The following is an 18,893-nucleotide window of genomic DNA, read 5'->3' on the forward strand; positions in this document are numbered from 1 at the left end:
AGGACAAGGCAGAGTGCAAACCCTGTCTGCTTTCTTTATTTTACAAAAGCACAGCATTTTGTTGTTATGAGTGTATACAAAGAAAACCAGACCCTTTACAGATTCGAAAGATATATTGCTCTCATCTGTACGATCAAAACTGAGTAAGTTCATTTCTGACTGACTGACGTTAACAGAAGATGCCACAAAACGCGCCAGCACATTCTTCGACCCCTGAGGGTTAATGCGCCACTTATATTTGATTTCAGTATAAAAGTCTAGTAAACAAGAGCTTTTTTTTAATGCAATAAAACTTAAGATCTGTTTAAATGTCATCACATATTAAAAAAAAAAAAATTGGTTGGTTAATTTTTTTAATTTAATGTGTGGCAAATGTGTCAAGTTCATATTTTAACAGTAAAACATTGAAAACAGACGTCTAGATTCTTTTGTAAAAACTTAAATACATGGTGACCGAGGTGTAAATTATCTTGTATCTAGGCCTGCGACAAACAACTATTTGAATAATCGATTAAGTCAATTATTATTCAGAGGCCTAGATACAACAGAATTCACACCTCAACCACAATGCACAGCAATTCAACACCATCTGATTCAACAATTCAATTACAAACCTGTAATCAGCATGAGATCACTTTCACACTAATCATCTGCAACAATACTATTCAACAAAATCAGCTCAGAGAATCCTTAATATTTATATATTAATGACAGTTCAATGACTGCAAACTTGATTAGCAGGTACACTCCTATTTTCAGGGGCATACATGTTTGTCTTTTCCTTTTTCTTGATATAGGACATACAAATTCAAGTAAAAACACAAAATATGATCTTAGAGAATATGTAGCACTTACAAATCCATCAATTTCTCCTCAACTGATTTGTTAGCGAGCTAGGGGTACATTATATTTTAGTGTAGTTAGTGTGAAATACAAAAAATATGTGAAAGACACTCAAAAATTATTAAAAATGCAGTACTCACGAGTATGACTCCCAGTGTGTTAAGGTTGATAAGTTCTATGTTGATGCTATGTGTGTTGCTCTGCAACAGACTGGCCACCAGTCTGACTACGTTCAGTCTGGTGTTGCCCACCGGAGGGTCCAGCACTCCCCATGTTGTCTTCATCACATTCTTCTGTTGACAGAGTATATATACAACTTACTAGGATATGTCCATAATTACACAACAGATACAGCAGTACTCTGTCTCATACCGTTTCTTCAACTAGTCAGATCCCACAGTTTTGCCATTAAATTCTGAAATTCTGTAATGTCTGAATAGGACTCCAGTTTACAGATGACTAAAGCATCAAACTTAACTGCTACGGGGCAGCTGGACCACGTCTTTGTTTTTACGAGATGTTTGTAGCAATATACACATGCTATACAAACACAGACCAGAAGAAAGTCTACTAAAAGCTCAACAAAAATCACATGAAAACAAAACAGAAGCCATTAAATGACACTAAGCACACTGTTGCTGCCTGTTGTGCAAATGGTACAATGTGTTTAGACACCAACGTAAGAGTGCAGCAAAGTGTCAAACAGTAAAGTCTTATTTCTCTACCACTAAAACTAACTGAAAGACCAGCCAAAGAACTGCAGAAATAAATGTTGCATTATTAAGTGATGATTACAAATTTTGTCTTACCTTTGCTGATTACTGATAAGTTATTTTAATGTAAACAAAGCCTTAAAAAAATGGCCCAGGGTTTAACAGGTTCACTAGTCAGACCACATAACTGCATTTCATTTGCTCTGTACCTGTACTCTGCTAAATGACAATAAAGTTGAATCTAATCTAATAACACATTGGACTATTTAATAGCTTCATGAAGACTGCAATTCTGTAGCTTATCTACCAAACATTTCATTTTAAAACTGCTTACAGTTTTCAGCATTTTTTTTTTTTGCATTTGTATTGTTTTTATTTTTACCTTGGGGGGTTCCAATAACAGCTGGTGAAAATCTTTGAGTCGGGGTCTCACAGCCTCCAGGATGCTGTGGTTGACTGAGAAAGAAGAATACGACATCCCAGGGGGACATTCCATATGGCCCTCAAACCTACAACAGTGAAAGTCACAATCTAATGAACAATCAAACAGGGCACAATAGTATAAATTAGTTGATTAATGGATCTGTAATCCCCCAGCACCAAGTATGAGTGCTCTGGATTTAATGTAATTTATATGTGCATATACATCACCCCCAAGCGATAAAATGTAATGCGTCACTGTGGGCTCATTTTCAGTATTCCTTGACTGTGATTATAATAGATAAGTAAGTGAAGCATGTCTCTGCTTTGTACTGTCCAGGTGATGTGTTCACCCTTAAGAAAAAGCTCAAGAGTGGCAGAGGCGCAGGACATACGCTGGTCTCCTTGTCTCAAACAATGTGAGGAGGATCTGAATAACACTGACAATTGCAGATTCATTCTTCTCCTTGTCAAAGATATTAGAAAGCAGTTGCTCCACCGTCTCCTGCCTGGAAGAACAGACACAAATTAAGAAAAAGAAAATGCAAATTCACTTGCAAGATGAGAAATGTTATTTTATGAGTTTTCAGTGGCCTACTAAGGAAAAGTGACAATAGCTATTGTTAGGTAAATGTATTACTCACTGTGAAAAATAAACTGTACAGCAGCAAAATTGGTGAGTAAATAAATGCTAAATGAGTGATTCAGACTGATTTAGAAGAAAACAGATGTAATAATTAAAATTTAAGTATTTAAAAACCTCACTACCTTAGTAAGGGTTAACAGTCAGATTAAAAACATCACAGAAATTAACTATTGCTGTAAAGTACATTACTGACTGTAATAAACAAATTTATACTTTTCAAGTGTGGCCAGAAGTGGGTCAGGGTCTGAGCAACCCTGAACTTGGAACATCTGATCTCTGCTCAGTCTGATGATCTCACACAGTGACTGGGAGGCATTGGAGTGTCTCTGTGTCAAAGAAAGTGGACAAAAAGGAAAACAAAACTGAAATCTGTGATTTTAACCTGCAATATTAACATGATTTTTAGCATATTTAATCATGTAACAAAAGTCCTAACATTTAGGATTTAAAACTTTACAACAAATCAAACCTCATAAATCTGTGTAAATAAAATTACCACACTCGGTAGAAAGACACTGAATTGCTACTTTATACTGGACCCCCCCCACAAATGCAACAATGGGCAATTAAAATTAAGGAAAATTCTGAGCAAGGTTGAAAATCCATGGATAAAATCTCAACTAAAGACCTTGACCGACATTAAAGAGGAATACAAATTACACGACAGCCTCAAGATAATAAGATGGTGCGCCTATGACTGATTTTAGGCCCAATCAATTAGATCCTGGATTTCAGAAGTGGGTGTCTACAGCTATGTCACCATCTTAGTCAGGAAATTAACAACCCACCGGTGGTAGAGGAAGCAGTGCTCAAAGAAATACTGATGGATTAGAAGTTGGAATCTAAAAACGGTATTACATCATGACTCAAAGGATTCACAAGTGAAAAAAAACAAACAAACACATTCAACATTATATATTAAGAAAAGTGAATGGGAAAATGAAAGTAATATCAGAATCACTGAAGACGAATACCACAGTTACTGTATATCCCAGTGGAGTTGCCCCAACTGACATTCATGGAGAGAATTCAGCTGGAAGTGTCTGATCAGATTCTTTATTACGCCAAAGCAGAAAACTCACCATGCACGAAAGGAACCTAAGTATTGTAGACAGTGTGGAAGCCAGGATGCCAACCATGGGAACATACTCTGGGGATTGCCCAGACATAAAACAATTCTAGATAGAGATACCCAACAATCTTGAAGGTATTTTCAACATTAAAATCCCTTTTGAATTTACCATTTTATTTCGTTTTTATTATCACCAGGCACTGGCTCATTCCTGGTCCCCCTACTTTAGAAAAGGAGACTGATATTGTAAATGAAATCTATCTGATGGAAAGATTCACTCTTTCCACTCCGTTTGCAGACTCACAAAGCTATGGCCGAAATAGATATGTTAGCCAAACAACATGCAAAAGTACTGTACTGAATACTACTGATGTATCAGTGAATGGATGATTTCATTTATTTATTAACCAGCTACGCGACTGTCTCTCAGTTGTTCATTTATTCTTTCAATTAGAATGCATACCTTGTAAATAGTTTACCTACCACGTTTATAGAAAACTGAAAAATAAAGGAGTATTTCAAGATTAATAAAAATGCAACAGCCAGTGAACCTTTAACAGATATTAATAAAGACCAAATAAGTTAAAACTTCAGGGGACATTAATCTGTCCATTTAGGAAGCACACATAATTGTGAGTTTTACTTGTTTTGGTGGAAATGAAAGTGACAAGAGGTGCAATGGGGAGGCAAAAGCAAGGCAATGCCAAAAACAGAATGATTTTGCATATGGTAGCCACAGATAAAGATAAAATAAGACAAGATAATCTTTATTCATCCCCACATGGAAATTCAGGATAAATGCTTACTCCTTCTTTTATATGACTTCAAATTGAGTACATATTATTTGTGAAGTCAAAGTGTCTGGAGACACTATGGTGAACATTATGCTGTTTTTAACCTCACTGAGCATGAGCAGTTTGGTGGAGGGTCAGTGGTGGTCTGGGGAGACACACACCATAGTGCTCATAAATTAACCCGCTGGGGTTTAAGGGTGTTTTGGGGCCCTGGAGAAGTTTTGACATGCCCTTACATGTGTGCCTTTTTCAGTTGCTTTTAAAACATGTTACTGGCTCAAGTCTGATAACACTGTAATCAGCACAAACTGGGCTACAATAATATGTGAGCAGCAAGTTTATACATGATTGTGTTTTTGAGAAAACAGTGTTTATGCATGGTTAGTGGAAAACTAACATTTTTTAGTCACTCAAATAAGGCCATAAAACACATACAGGACATTGGTTCACAAGACTTTGGAGACCTGCATCTTGTAGTGCAAAGTGTTTGCTTCAAAATGATGTGAAAGTCATCTTGTTCACTCATTCACAGTAAACAATACACATTTAAATTTTCTAAGACACTTTTTGCTTAGAAAAGACATATGCAGGAAGGTGTGTCTGACCATGAATAATTGTGATTTACCTGAGAAGACAAAGACCCGCATAATGAGCCTTTCAGTCAGGAATGTGGCTGAGAGGGAATTAGTGCAATACAATGCAGATGCAAATGCTTGTCATCTGAGTCGTGTTTTTCCTCTCAGCACCCTGTCTGCGTTTTGTTGGGTGTACACAAATAAAACTAGACCCGTTACAGATCCGCATGATATATTGCTCTTATCTGTACGATCAAAACTGACAGAGTAATTTAGGTTTGTTTCTGCGTTATCAGGAGAAGATGCCACAAAGCGCGCCAGCGCCTTCGTCGACCCCTGGGGGTTAACATGCCTCGGGCACAATTTGAGAAATACTGGCCATTTTTAAAAGCTATAAATGATCATGCAGAAAACTTGTCTTTACAAAAAAGGTTCTGCATGTCCAATTATATTTTCCAAATATTAGCCAAAGTGCATATGTATGTATGCATGTCAGTTTATGAGGACAACTGTGTTCTTGGAGGTCTGCACAGACCACTATGTGCCAGTGGTACCTTGAATGATTCTGGCTGTGAAGTAATGGGATGAAATCCTCAGTCATTGGCAGACCTTACACTAGTGCAGTGGGACCTGGGTTACTGGTGCAGGACAATACCCAGACTCTTGTCGCCAAAATGTGCCGGCAGTGACAAGGGCATTAATGTCATTGACTGGCCCTCACACATTGCGCTGACGTATATATCCAATTTAGCACCTAGGTGACATCATGTCTTGGTGTATCTAACTTCAATTGTAGTTTTAGTTGTATAGCGTCAAATCACAATACAAGCACCTCAAGGTGCTACAAAAAAAAAAAAAAAAAAAAAACCAACAAATCCCTCTGACAACACCAAGTACCACCACAGACTCACAGGAGCTTATTGATGCCTTGATCTAGGTCTGGGAGGAGATCCCCTGGACAACATCTGCTGACCAATAAGGAGCAAGCCCAAACACTGGGAGAGCACACAAGGACGTGGGAGCCATACATACTTCTGAGTTACACTATGAGTTGGTACCATGAAATTGATAGAACTTGGAGGAGCCTGTGATTTCAATTCATCACTTTGATTTTCAGTGTGATATTGAATACAGCATTAGTAAATATTGTCACAAATGATTGAAATATTAATTATAACTTTATCTAAATTCATCAATGAATAATTTGATTAGTTTGGATAGCTAGCAGCCAGTCAGCCAGCGACCGACGGACAGAGACACAGAGAGAGAGAGAGAAAGAGAAAACTATTAATCCCTAAAAGGAAATTCAACATCATTTCAGCACTATATCTTTTAAGAATTAATAAAACTCACATCCTCATCTTGAGATGGTTCTACCATGTCCACCAATCTTTGAATCACCTTCTCTTCATTCAGCCACTGAAAGAAGAGCACAGATTTTCAGGACAAGCCAAGACAAAAAACTTTCAATGTAGCAAGTGGGAAGACACATTACATTAGATAACTGTTGAAAATCAAGATTCTGAATTTTTTAAATGCTGTGCAGTCTATGACCCAAATAAGTAGCTGCACAACACATTTAAAAGGCAGCTTCTTGTCCTACTACTCACATTAAGAACATCCTGTCGTAGTTGTTGAGGTTCAATACAGGTGAGCATTCTCAGCAGCAGGTCCATGATGGCAGATGTTCCAATATGTTTGATCATCAAGTCTACGAAGTCCTCCCGCTTCCGCAAAAAATCAACTATCTATAAAAAGGGAAAAAAAACAAAAAAAAAACAATACATCTCACAACATAGTTAAAGAAGATAAACTATCATGTTCCACACAGTTAAAAAAAAAACAAAAAAAACATCTTTTTAAAGTGCCTTGATTGCTGGAATCATCATGGTTTGTACAGTGTCTGGAACAATCGTTCCACATGATAATTTGTTTCTTCTCCCCCTCCCAAAAGCAATCTTTTTCTGAGCAACTGACCTGTTCAGGCTTGCGTCCTATGAGAATTGACAGAACCTTGGAGAAGAAGCTGGCCAGAAGTGGATTGAGAGGTGGGTCATTTTGGAGGAAGCCATACAGTTTCATCAGCAGTTTTTCATCTTCTCCCAGTCTGTCATTTATCTGGCTCACATCTGATGTCAAGAGCTCACATGATATGTTGGGATACCTGAAAGAAAACAAAAGTTGTTCCTTAGATTTTTCCAGTCTGATTATTACAATATGTAACACAATTGTTGCTATATAGATTTACATTAAAAATGAGAAATTTCAAACTAACTCTAAATACTGGTAGAGGCCAAGAATTGTTATGAGGCATAAAGTAAAAATAACTGGGTGAAACTGAGGGTGTATTCACACCTGTGGCCCGTTTGCTTTGTTCCGAATCAGGGGGCTAAAAAGATACATTATTGCATTTTTGTTTTGCGTTGTTCACAGGGTAACAGTCCCAAGCGGTCCAAAGTTGTAAACAAATGTCATGCACGAACCAACTATTCTCTCATTGGTCAGAAATCTTACTCTGGCTAATGTACCAGTGTTGGCTAAATGAACAAAACGGGGCGGGGGGAATCTTTCTTCTATTTCTTTGGACCAGCCCTTCCAGGGCGATCTCAGCCCGCTTGTTTTATTCCACAGCGTGATTGCTGTGTTCGCATATGCCCAAATGAACCGAACTTTGGGGTAAAATATTTCCTGTTTCACAACAATTGCCCAGGTGTGAACACACCCTGAGGGACCTTATCAGTTTCAGACGCTTAAAAAGTGATTGTTAAATACAGCATATTTCTTTAAACATGTATTCTGAAACAACAAAATAGTAACAAAAAAAATTCCAGTCAATTAATTTATTCCTGGGTAATTAAAGGACCTGTGAACAAAAACATTTGGCAAGAGTCATCAGTTAGCCTCAGCCATCAGCCTTCTTTCTATAGCACCTTTCTGCTTTTCTGTGGTGTCTAGTCCCACATTTAGACAGAACATACAGTGGCAAGATAAAGTTATGTGAACCCACATAAATGAACTGGTTTTGTACATTAATTTGCCATAAAATGTGATCTGATCATCTAAAACACAACAACAGAGAAACATACCGTGGTTAAGCCAATACCACACTATTTCATTTGGCTTTTTTTTTTAACAGGTCTATTAAACTAGGGCTGCAACAAATAATATAATGGATCACACAGCATTTAGAGGAAGATTCCACCACATTAGTTGTCTACTAAATTTAAGAAAATCATTCCATCTTTATTTACTTGTATGCCATGTGCCATGTGAGGGAAGCCACCTCAATCTTACGCCATACCATATTGATTATCTTGCTAGATTAATCTCTGCATGAAACACTGCCCCCCCTGAAAAAGAAGGTAGTGAATCAGAGGAGACTAGCTCCATGGTACAGTTCACAGGAAGGAAGCAGTGTTTCCCAAACTTAGATGAATTTGACCTAGTCTAAAAAAAAAAAAAAATTAAAAAAAAAATTAAAAACTGTCTAATGACATTAAACCAGAGCAGCATACTATTCATCATTAAAAGACAATCCCAGGTTTCTTTTCAGCACTATAGCCAGGCTGACAAAAAGTCACAGCTCTGTTGAACCCAGTTTTCCCTTAGCGCTCAGCAGTGATGACTTTGAGTTTCTTTACAAATAAAATCATAACTATTAGAGATAAAATTAATTAGATGCTTCCTGTAGCTGCCACAGATTAATCTTCAGCTACAGTAGCTCTTATTGTATATTGTATTATGATTTGGCACTATACAAATAAATAGAATTGAATCGCTCTGAATTCATGTCAACAGTTGTTTCATCTAAATCGTCAACATGTCTTTAAGACCCCATCCCAACAGGAACTAGGAAGAGAGATCATATTTTTTCCTATATTAGCTTCTCTTCATTGGCTCCTGGTAAAATCCAGAACAGAATTTAAAATCCTTCTCACATACAAAGCCCTTCAAGATCAAGCTCCTTCATACCTTAAAGACCTCATAGTACTATACCATCCAAATACTTCACTCTCAGAGTGCAGGTCTACTTGTGGTTCCCAGAGTCTCCAAAAGTAGAATGGGAAGCAGAGCCTTTAGTTATCAAGCTCCTTCCTGTGGAACCAGCTCCCAGTTTGGGTTCAGGAGGCAGACACCATCTCTACTTTCAAGGTTATGGACAAAGCTTATAGTTAAGGCTGGCTCAGATGACCCTTAACCATCCCTTAGTCATGCTGCTATAGGCTTAGACTGCCTAAGGACTTCCATCTTGCACCAGGCTCCTCTCTCCTCTTCGCTCTTTCCTCCCCTTCTCTTCCCCCCTCTCTCTCTCTCTCTCTCTCTCTCTCTCTGTATCTTCTGCAGGTGTCCCTGGTCCTGGAGCTGTATTTTGCTGATGTGCAGTTACTGGCCCCACCAACCTGCACATTGTTTAATTGTTGTTCTCTCTCCTCTATCGATTCACCCCAACCAGTCAAGGCAGATGGCCACCCAGACTGAGCCTGGTTTTGCTAGAGGTTTCTTCTGTTACAGGGAGTTTTTCCTCTCCACTGTTTCCAAGTGGTTGGTCAGAAGGTATTCATAGGATTAAATGCAAACTGCCTTCATAAATGATTATTTTTCACACCCCTAATATTTACTGATGCATTTCATTTATATATAATTTTATTTTCATATTTATGCCCTTTTCAGATCTGCACTAACACTGTGGGTGATCTTTTGATCTGGACTTTCAGAGGACTTTACCTGCCAGCTTCCTATCACAAGGTCAGCTTGCAGTTCAAGTGAAGTTTCCACAGATGGGAATTGATAAAGATTTTATTGATACCAACCAAGCCATGTTTTGTACCACTTCTCTCCACCAAGTTCCAACTTTTCAACTACAGAGCTGTAGTTTGAAGTCATGATGCATATGAAACTGTCAGAAAAAACTGCTAAGCATGGAGGCGTGTAATTCCGATGGATTGGACAATTTGAAACCAGGTCTTGATTCCCATGCGTACTCCGGGCTATCTCCTAGTAGGAGCTACATGTGTGGAAAGGGCAACTATGGAAAAACACTAGGCCCAATTCAGCAGGAATAATCCAGAGGTTATATGTGAAAAGAGTTTGCAATATTTAAGAGAATGCAAGAAAACAGTTGCGAGTGAAACAGAGGGAGAGAGATGAAAAAAGTCGCAGAGAGAGAGAGAGAGAGAAAGTGTAACCTTGCAAGACAATAAGGCAAGTGAAGAAGAGAGAACTTAATTTGCACTTAAGTTCCAGTGTAGTTACGTAAATACTATACAACAGTCTACTTAGGAGACAGGTGTGGTGAAGTCTCTTAATCCCCTCTTCCAAATCTGCACCTTTTTTGCATCATTTTACTATATATAAACATCAAACATCAGTCACATTATAGCAAGAAAAAAGAACAATGTAATTACTACTGCTATTGTTTCTTTGTGTTAACATCATGTCTCAAATGTCTATTATTAGTTTAAGTTGCCTTTCATGGTTCTTTGAATGTTGTATTTGCCGTTTTGCAAACACAAATGGAAGCTGCATATAATACATTGTGGTTTTCAGCTTTCTTACTTGTATTTGACCTTCTCCTCAACATCAGTACTGGGTTCCTCTGTGATGAAGGTGACCAGATCCTCCATGCACTGTGGTCTCAGCAGGAAGTCAACTAGTTTGTGGTTCTGGGCCTTGCACTCCTGCAGGACATCATCCTCATCCATCACCTCTGTTAGTGTCACATCCTCCTTCTCTAGCAGCGTGTCAATGTGGGATGTGGTGTGGAGGTCAAATTTCCAAAACATGTTGCTTCTTAAAAAAAATAAAATCAAAGGCAAATATCATCAATGTGTTATTAAAATCAAGACTAATTTTGATCTTTCATATAACAGATGGCTATTTACTATTGACTAAGGGATCATTTAACAGCTCTTTTCTACCTACCTGTGAGTATGTTGGAGTCCAGATGGTGGGGCTCAGGTTAAAAAGAGTTGTGTTCTAGTCTTTTGGAGTTGTGGCCCATTCCAGGCTAGCTGGACGGACAGACAGGTAGGCAGTGATGGACAGACTGACAACCTGCGCGCGCACACACACACACAATACATAAGTGCATATTCCTATTGTATTAGTTGAATTTCTATTATTTGTTGATAAATATTTGAAATTAAAGATAATGCTGACAAATACACTATGTTCATCATCACCAAATGAACATGTGCAATAAACATCACATTAAACTACAAAACACAACAAACAAGAAAAGCATCATTACTTTTGTTGAAGAGTGTGTGCAGTTATACAATATATTGCTGAGTATTGTGAAAAGTAACTGACTGCAGCGAAGAACTACTTTAATAATCAATCAGTCAGTTGTGTTTTAAATTAATCAATCAGGTTTTTACATCAGAATATAGAGATGTCTGAGGTCAAGTTGCCTGAATTCTGACACTCCTTTCAAACCTTTAAGCTGCATACTTTATTACCTGAAACTTTTAAGTCTGTAGTATAGCTCTTTCTTTAGTGCAACATCTTCACCACTTTTGTTACACTAGAAGTTGCAGGTTAGCGTGAACATAAGTGTTCTTCAATTGAGTCAAGAGTGCCATGTAATGCTAACGACTACTCGACAAAATTACTGTAAATATACACATATAAGTCGCTTCGCTGTATAAGTTGCAGGACAAGAGGAGTAAAAAAGTGCGACTTATAGTCCGGAAAACACACAGGACGGCTGAGGTCCTTTAACATCTGCTGGATGATGTTGAGGATCTTTTATGAGTCTCTCATAGCCAGTGCCATTCAACTGGCTGCACCAACTTACTCAAACTCATCCGCAAGGCCAGCCATGTTGTGGGAGAGGAGGTGGACTCTCAGACAGCAGTGTCGGAGAAGAGAATGTTGTCCAAGATAACATCAAAAATTGACAACTTTTCACACCAGCTCAGCCACAGAAACATATTCAGACATGCACTTGAACATGGCTAGACATTATTCTGATAAGCTACATGTTTAAAAAAAAACAAAAAACTCAATTGTCCAAGGAATACAGATTAGCCAGATTTGTTCCTAAAAGTTTGTTCTTGTGGTGTGTGACAGTGGCGGACAAACCATCGGGAGCACAAGAATATTTCTCGTGGTAAAATAGCAGCAGGATAAGTTCATGGGCTCCGAATCCTCACATCAATTGCAACTTTCACTCTCACTGTGGTGCCAAAAAAAAAACCCAAACTGGGAGAGTGGCTCTAACAGATCCCAGGAACAACAACAGAGCTCTCAGTTCAGAAGAGCGCAGTGCTAGGAACAGCTAAGATACTGCGAAGAACCCTCAAACCCCCAGGCCTCTGGTAGAGGACCCGAGATTGAGGAAGACACACACACCACCCGTAGGGGTGAGAAGGGAAGTTTTTTTGTTTTTTTAAAAACACCCACACACAGACACACAAACTTTCCAGCGTTTTGAGGTACTGACTTAATTTTGGTCATATGTGGGTAAAAAGGTCGCAATTTTGAACTCTGATCGCTCGTGTTTAGGGTGACCTGGGATGGAGTCAAATGCCTGGCTTGAATCAATGTTTCACTCCACCCCTTGTGTGAGCTCTGAAATCAGAAACATCCACACTGACTCAATGTGTCAATCATCACACAGTATTTTGTGTGTGTGTCTCTGTGGTGTTTTCACCATCAGCTTCAAAGACACAGTGATTAAAAAATAATAAATAAATGCACCAGGGGAAAATACAGACATGAAACCTACAAATGCAGAGGTTAAAGGTGACACAGGTCTCCTGTCTTAGAGTCAGTATAGACGAACATCAGATAAAACAGAAGTCTGTCTGCTCAGTGAGACGCACATGTTACTATGTCAACTGACATGAGAACAACAAACATTTCACTGGATAACTGATTGCACATAGAGGTGGAACCCTAAATTAATGTCATCCTTTGTAGTTTTGCTTAAAAAGGTGAAATATACAAAGATAAAGAAAAAAAGGCTTAACTTATCGACCACTTCATGGAAAAAAAAAAAAAAATACATTTTGTGATATCTTCATTCAACTTAAGGCCCTACAGTGTCCTTTACATAAAAATACAAAGCCACAGTTAGTGGTTTAGATGGTGGCAATGTATAATTTTTTATGGTTGGCCAAAGATCTCAATTTTTAATTCAAATGCTCTTATGCTCCTTTTCCGTTTAGACTAGACATTTGACTGGAAAAAAAAATCTGGGGTTCTTTCTGGTAAAGCATTATTTCATTATTTTAGGGCCACAAGAAATAATCAAAACTATAAAAATCGAAGCAACATGTCCTCTTGGGTTGCCTGAATGATACTTACTCCTAACTCTGTATCACCTCCATACTTTAAGGCCTGTAGCATGAAGTCGTCAATATAGCTCTCTTTTGCGCGACACTTTCATTTGTGTTACACTAGGAGTTAGAGTTTAACATAAACATAAGTGCTTTTAGTTTTTCGGCATTGCAGTATTATCTTCAACTGGGTCAAGAGTGCCATCTAAAACTAGTGACTCCCCGACAGTGACTAAATATACACAAGTCGTTGCACTATATAAGTCACATGACAAGCTAGAGGAGTAAAAAAAAAAAAAAAGTGTGCCTTATTGTCCAGAAAATATGGTAATGTATAATAAGTGAAGCTGAGGTAAATAAACCAAAAGCACAATCCAAATACACACCAAATCAGTCTTATGTATATTTACCCATGCACTAAGGGCTGGGTAACATGGCCTTTAAAAAAAAAAAAAAATACAAATTACGATTTAAATCGATTTTTTTCCCCCTGGCGGTTGTGCTTGTGCTGTCGCGGTCTTATTCATTTTGTAGGGCGCAACATCTCTCCCACTCGGCAGCAAGCCTCTGTTTGAGGTGCTGCAGTAAATTGGTTGTATTACTACCTTTGCCACCAACAGACTTTGCAGAAGGGTGGTGTTTTTGCTGCGTCTGATGCCACAAACCCGAACCAATTCCAATTTACGGATGACACTGTGCCTTTCTCGGGTTCTGCCAGGGCAAACGCTCAGGGGGAGGGGCTGAGCCCAGAGGGGAACAAGTCGATGTAAACTACACATTCGAATTAATCAATAAAATCGGTTTATCGCCCAGCCCTATCATACAGAAAATAAAGAAAAATATAACCTGCATGTAAACACAACTTTTATACTATACGCTAGCAATGTGTTGAAAGCTATTCTTTGATTTTACACAAATTTCTCTGATTAGCTACTTTTGTGTGTGCATAATGTAAACACATATTTGCTGTGGCAAGCACATGCATGGAAAAAGGCTGCATTATTTACAGCCCTACTAGCACCAAATTAGATGGTATCTAGAGAAAGTATGAAATTTAGACAAACACACAGATGCTAGCAGCTTTGCGCTCAAATGAAAACAAAACAACAATGAGATGTACATGAAAGGTCAAAGACAATAAAATGAAGCCTAGCAAAGAAAATGTATACTGTTAGAGTTCCTGAGTGAATGCCCCAGCACACAAACCAGTCACAAGGACCCAAACCAAATCAATCAACATATTTAGATCCAGTCAACTTGACTGATATTACGTTCCCAACCTACGTAGTTTGTGCATATCCAGCGTTTCCCTTTCTGAAATCAGAGCTACCATAAAATTATAATATTCCAATGCTAAAACCGCTAAACTGACTGAGCCAATTGTTGACTTAGTTTTGTCTCAAAGTGCCGTATTAACCGCAAATTATAACCATTAGTTGAACTATTTTTAGCTATTGACCATTTGTAGGTAAAATCAACATTCCTGAAAAAAAGAAAATCCTGTGACTGCCCTATCATGTAGTTAGGGAACAGTTATCGTTCAGAAAAGCTTTCATTTCGGATGAATATGGGTTGGACGCCAATAAACAAAAAAATATATTATTCAATCGATGAAACGGCATGTGTTACTTTTTGCGGTTGAGTTTACCGAAATATCACGTTTGCATTTACAAACCAGGGCCCAAAACAGACTGCCGCTAATTCAACAGAAACACACCGGCTCAGGCAAACTGGCTAACGTCACTAACTATGGTTAGCTATCGCTAGCTAACCTGCTCACCTAAATCAGTCAAATTAACGTCGTGAACTGCGTCAATGTTAACCGATATTAATGAGATTTTAAGTTAACTTTATTGACTGACAGGTTAGCCAAGTTGAACGTCATGGCTTCACAGTATGAAATGTTGACGTTGCCCCAGTTCTAGCTAGACCCGTACCGTCTCACAGCATAGCATTAAGATGGCTAAGGATGAGTCCTGCTACCCAGCTAACGTTAGCCGGCTTCCTAAAGACTGCTGGCTAATCGTCTCTTCGGCACCAACCACGGGATGGTAAACGTACCTACCGACAGACAATAGCAAAGGTCCAGTCTCCAGCATGTAGCTTATCCTCCCATTACACACAAATCTGAACAAAACAAACAAAAAATTAAGGTAAAAAAACAAAGCGTTTTCTGACGGGCGCGAAAAGATAGCTAATCGGAGAGCACTTTTCAAGATGGCGGTGCCGTCAACTTCAGCAACCCCTTCCCCCACTACAGCTGCAGTGTTCGTCACTGAACCGGTCATTGCAAATCTATTGGTTATCATCCCATCGCTCAAACCAGGTCTTGAAGTTTTATTGGCTACAATGTGTGCCACTTAAAGCATCTTCAAATCGAAGTATACATATTGGCCCGGAAGAGCGGACCTGATTCGGTTTCATTAACTATATTTATGCATTAAGTAAAAGTTTTATTATAACAGAAATTTTATAAAACTATTTCAGTGTATCTTATTAGGCATATCATAAAATTATGGGAAAATTCGGTTAAATCATTAACCCTGTCTGCACATTAGCTTTGTATTATGAATTGAACACTTATATTCGAACAGTATGAGCAGACCCTTGACTTGTTAAGAAACGCCCACTTTGCTGGACTAACTTACTAGCAGATAATAGGCTAAATATAATTTTTAGTTTAGATTTATTTTTGGGGTCCCAAAAGTGACATCAGGAATGTCTTAAGTAATGATGGTGATTCATTAAAATTACATTACATTTCAGGAATTGCCACACCACATTAATTAGAACACACACATATACTGCATAAACTGCTAATATATATATATATATATATATATATATATATATAGTCAGTTACCATCTTTCATTGGCTAAAGTGTTGTAGAGCCTGATGGCTTGCGGGGATGAAAGATCTTTTGTATCATTCAGTCCTGCAGCACAGTGAGGTGAGTTGACCGTGTAGTCAGTGGCCTCTATTTTTTCTGTGTGCATCTCTCCACCACAGCCTCCAGTGACTCCAGACTCATTTCAGTCACCGCACCAGTTTGTACAGCTGCCTTGCATATGCTGAGTCCCCAGCAGACTGCAGCATAAAATAACACTCTTGCCACCATAGTTTGGTAAAACATGTGCAACATCTTCTTGCAGATGTCTAAGGACTTAAACCGCATTATGAGGAAAAGTAGTCTCTGTCTTTTCCATATAGAGCGTCTGTGTTAAGTGACCAGTTGAACTTATTGTCCATGTATACTCCTAGATATTTGCAGGTTGGCACCACTTCAGTGTCCACACCGCAGTGTTGACTGGATAGGGGTTTTAAACCTTTGAAAATCCACTACAATCTCCTTGGTTTGAGAGGTGTTCAGTAGAAGGCAGTTTCTGTGACTCCAGTGACTGAAGGATTTTATCAGGCCTCTGTACTCCCTTTCCTGTCAATTTCTAAAACATGCAACAATCATCAGAATCAGTATTATCAAAATACTTCTGAATGTGAAAACACTCAGAATTGTATGTGAAGTCTGCTGTGTACATTGTGTACAGGAATGGAACAAAAACAGTCCCCTGTGGAGCCCTTGTGCTGCTCAAAACAGAGATGCAGTTCCCCAACGTGAAAAACTTTGGACTTTCTGTCAGGTAATCTGTGATCCAGGAAACAAAGTAGGGGTCCACCCTCATCTCTTTGAGCTTGTCTCTGAGTATGATTTGTTGGATGGTATTGACTGCACTTGAAAAACCAAAGAACATAATCCTCACATAACTTGCAGGTTCTTTCCAGATGAGACAACAGCACTAGTGATGGCAAAATTGAAGCTTTATGAAGCACTGAACCACTATGAGACGACTGGCCTGAAAACGACACACTGCTTCAAAGCATTTGATACAGTCATTAAGAGTGACATCTGCTGGCTGTCTTTGAGAATTGCACGTGAACAGACGTCCTGGCAAAGCCTCATTTCTTCATGGTAGTGATAGGCAAATGATACCAAGTCTTCGGAGCTTGTGTCACTCCTCCTGAAGCAGAGTAATTCAAACCCTCTGTCGGAACTTGTATCAAAACACCACTGTCACTCTTAATTTTTTCTCTACAGTTTTCCTTAAAGCTGTCATCTGCCCTGCCTGCAGTAGGATGAATATGTCAGTCTAACTCAACCAACTCCACTCGTCATAAAAATTGTCATATTCCTTGAAGCACAGGTCAAGGTGGAGGAGTAGCTGCAATCTTCCACTCAAACTTATTATTAAACTCACACTGTAGAAACAGTTATAACTCAATTGAAAGCCTCACTCTGAGCCTCTGACACTCAAACTCAAAAACGCAAAAAAGTAGTTCTACTTGTTTTGTGTACCATCCACCTGTCTCTTACTTGCTTCAATTTTTAACTGAATTTCAAGACTTCCTACCTGATCTAGTGCTTAGTTCAGATAAACTCATCACAACCACATTAATGGGAAATTTTAACATTCATGTAGATGTTGAAAATAATAGTCTCAGTCTCCACTTAATTCATTATTAGATACAATTGGTATCTCTCAAAATGTAAATAAACCCACCCACTCTTTTAATCACACCTTTGATCTTGTTCTGACATATGGCATTGAAATTAAACATTAAATAGTATTTCCCCCAAATCCTCCTCTGTCTGACAGGCATAATGAATATTATCATGTTATAGTAAATTTGAATGTAAGAACACCGACATGAACTTCATTTTCATGATGAGTGTATGAGAATTATGTGCTGAATCTTCAATAAATTTATCTTGACATTCTTAACAATAACCAGCCCTACTTTCAAATTTACACACTGACCCGAGCAGCAATTTAGATTAGAATTTAGCGTTAGAGTTTGTCATTGTAACATGTACAGTGAAATTTAAGTGCAAAACTCAGCTATTCAACATCAATAGTACCAGATCAAGATACATGTCTATAAAAATATTTTAAAAGTAAGCCTATATAAAAGTAAAGAAAATAAAACAGGAAAAACATGAGTAAAAATTATAATGTTTAATGGGATTAGACTCACTCATTTGTCCATGAGTCAATCCTAAAACTAAATAAAGAGCTTAATCTATGATAACAAAGGGCGTCATAACAGCGAGTAAACGATATGTGGTATTGAATGTCTGTCTTATGTGAATCTATCTATCTATCTATCTATCTATCTATCTATCTATCTATCTATCAACACTTGATTTGATGGAAATAATCGCACTGCAGGTGCACTCGCCAGACTTTACTTTTAATTTCATTAACCTCAATGCCCACTAATTGACTATCCCATTAGAGTAGAGATACCTAAATATGGTTATACATTTCTCTTATGTGGTCACTGGCAGCGTTAGTAAAATGTGTTTTTGTTTAAGCTGTGTAAGTGACTTGCGGCAGACATTTTCCCTGCAGCTAATATAGCTGCATCAATGTAACTGGAAATAGTATTTCCGGAAGTCCCTTCACAGTAAGGGTATTTAAACAAGTCTCTGATTAGACATTGGGTATACCACAGGAAGTGTTCTGTATACACTTGCTGTAACTTTAC

The 18,893-nt window shown here is 38.3% G+C and overlaps 1 protein-coding gene across 7 annotated transcripts in view; it reads right to left on the reverse strand.

Annotated features, from left to right (window-relative positions):
- Positions 1–15,600, reverse strand: part of ppp6r3 (protein phosphatase 6, regulatory subunit 3) — a 35,979-nt gene extending 20,379 nt beyond the window's left edge. For 6 of the 7 annotated variants that reach the window (XM_026311828.2, XM_026311826.2, XM_026311830.2 and 3 more), the window contains exons 1-10: positions 15,414–15,600; positions 10,986–11,117; positions 10,620–10,853; positions 7,041–7,227; positions 6,674–6,811; positions 6,417–6,482; positions 2,836–2,948; positions 2,372–2,485; positions 1,939–2,065; positions 984–1,136 (exon numbers count right to left, since the gene is read on the reverse strand). In XM_026311828.2, coding sequence (XP_026167613.1) covers positions 984–1,136; positions 1,939–2,065; positions 2,372–2,485; positions 2,836–2,948; positions 6,417–6,482; positions 6,674–6,811; positions 7,041–7,227; positions 10,620–10,846 — 1,125 coding nt within the window. In that variant the 5' untranslated portion in view covers positions 10,847–10,853; positions 10,986–11,117; positions 15,414–15,600. Of the gene's footprint in view, positions 1–983; positions 1,137–1,938; positions 2,066–2,371; positions 2,486–2,835; positions 2,949–6,416; positions 6,483–6,673; positions 6,812–7,040; positions 7,228–10,619; positions 10,854–10,985; positions 11,118–15,409 lie in introns of all 7 variants that reach the window. The other variant, XM_026311824.2, reaches the window with a different exon arrangement.
- Between the last annotated feature and the right edge of the window lie 3,293 nt (positions 15,601–18,893).

This window comes from Mastacembelus armatus, chromosome 6 (assembly GCF_900324485.2).
Source record: "Mastacembelus armatus chromosome 6, fMasArm1.2, whole genome shotgun sequence".
NCBI lineage: Eukaryota > Metazoa > Chordata > Actinopteri > Synbranchiformes > Mastacembelidae > Mastacembelus > Mastacembelus armatus.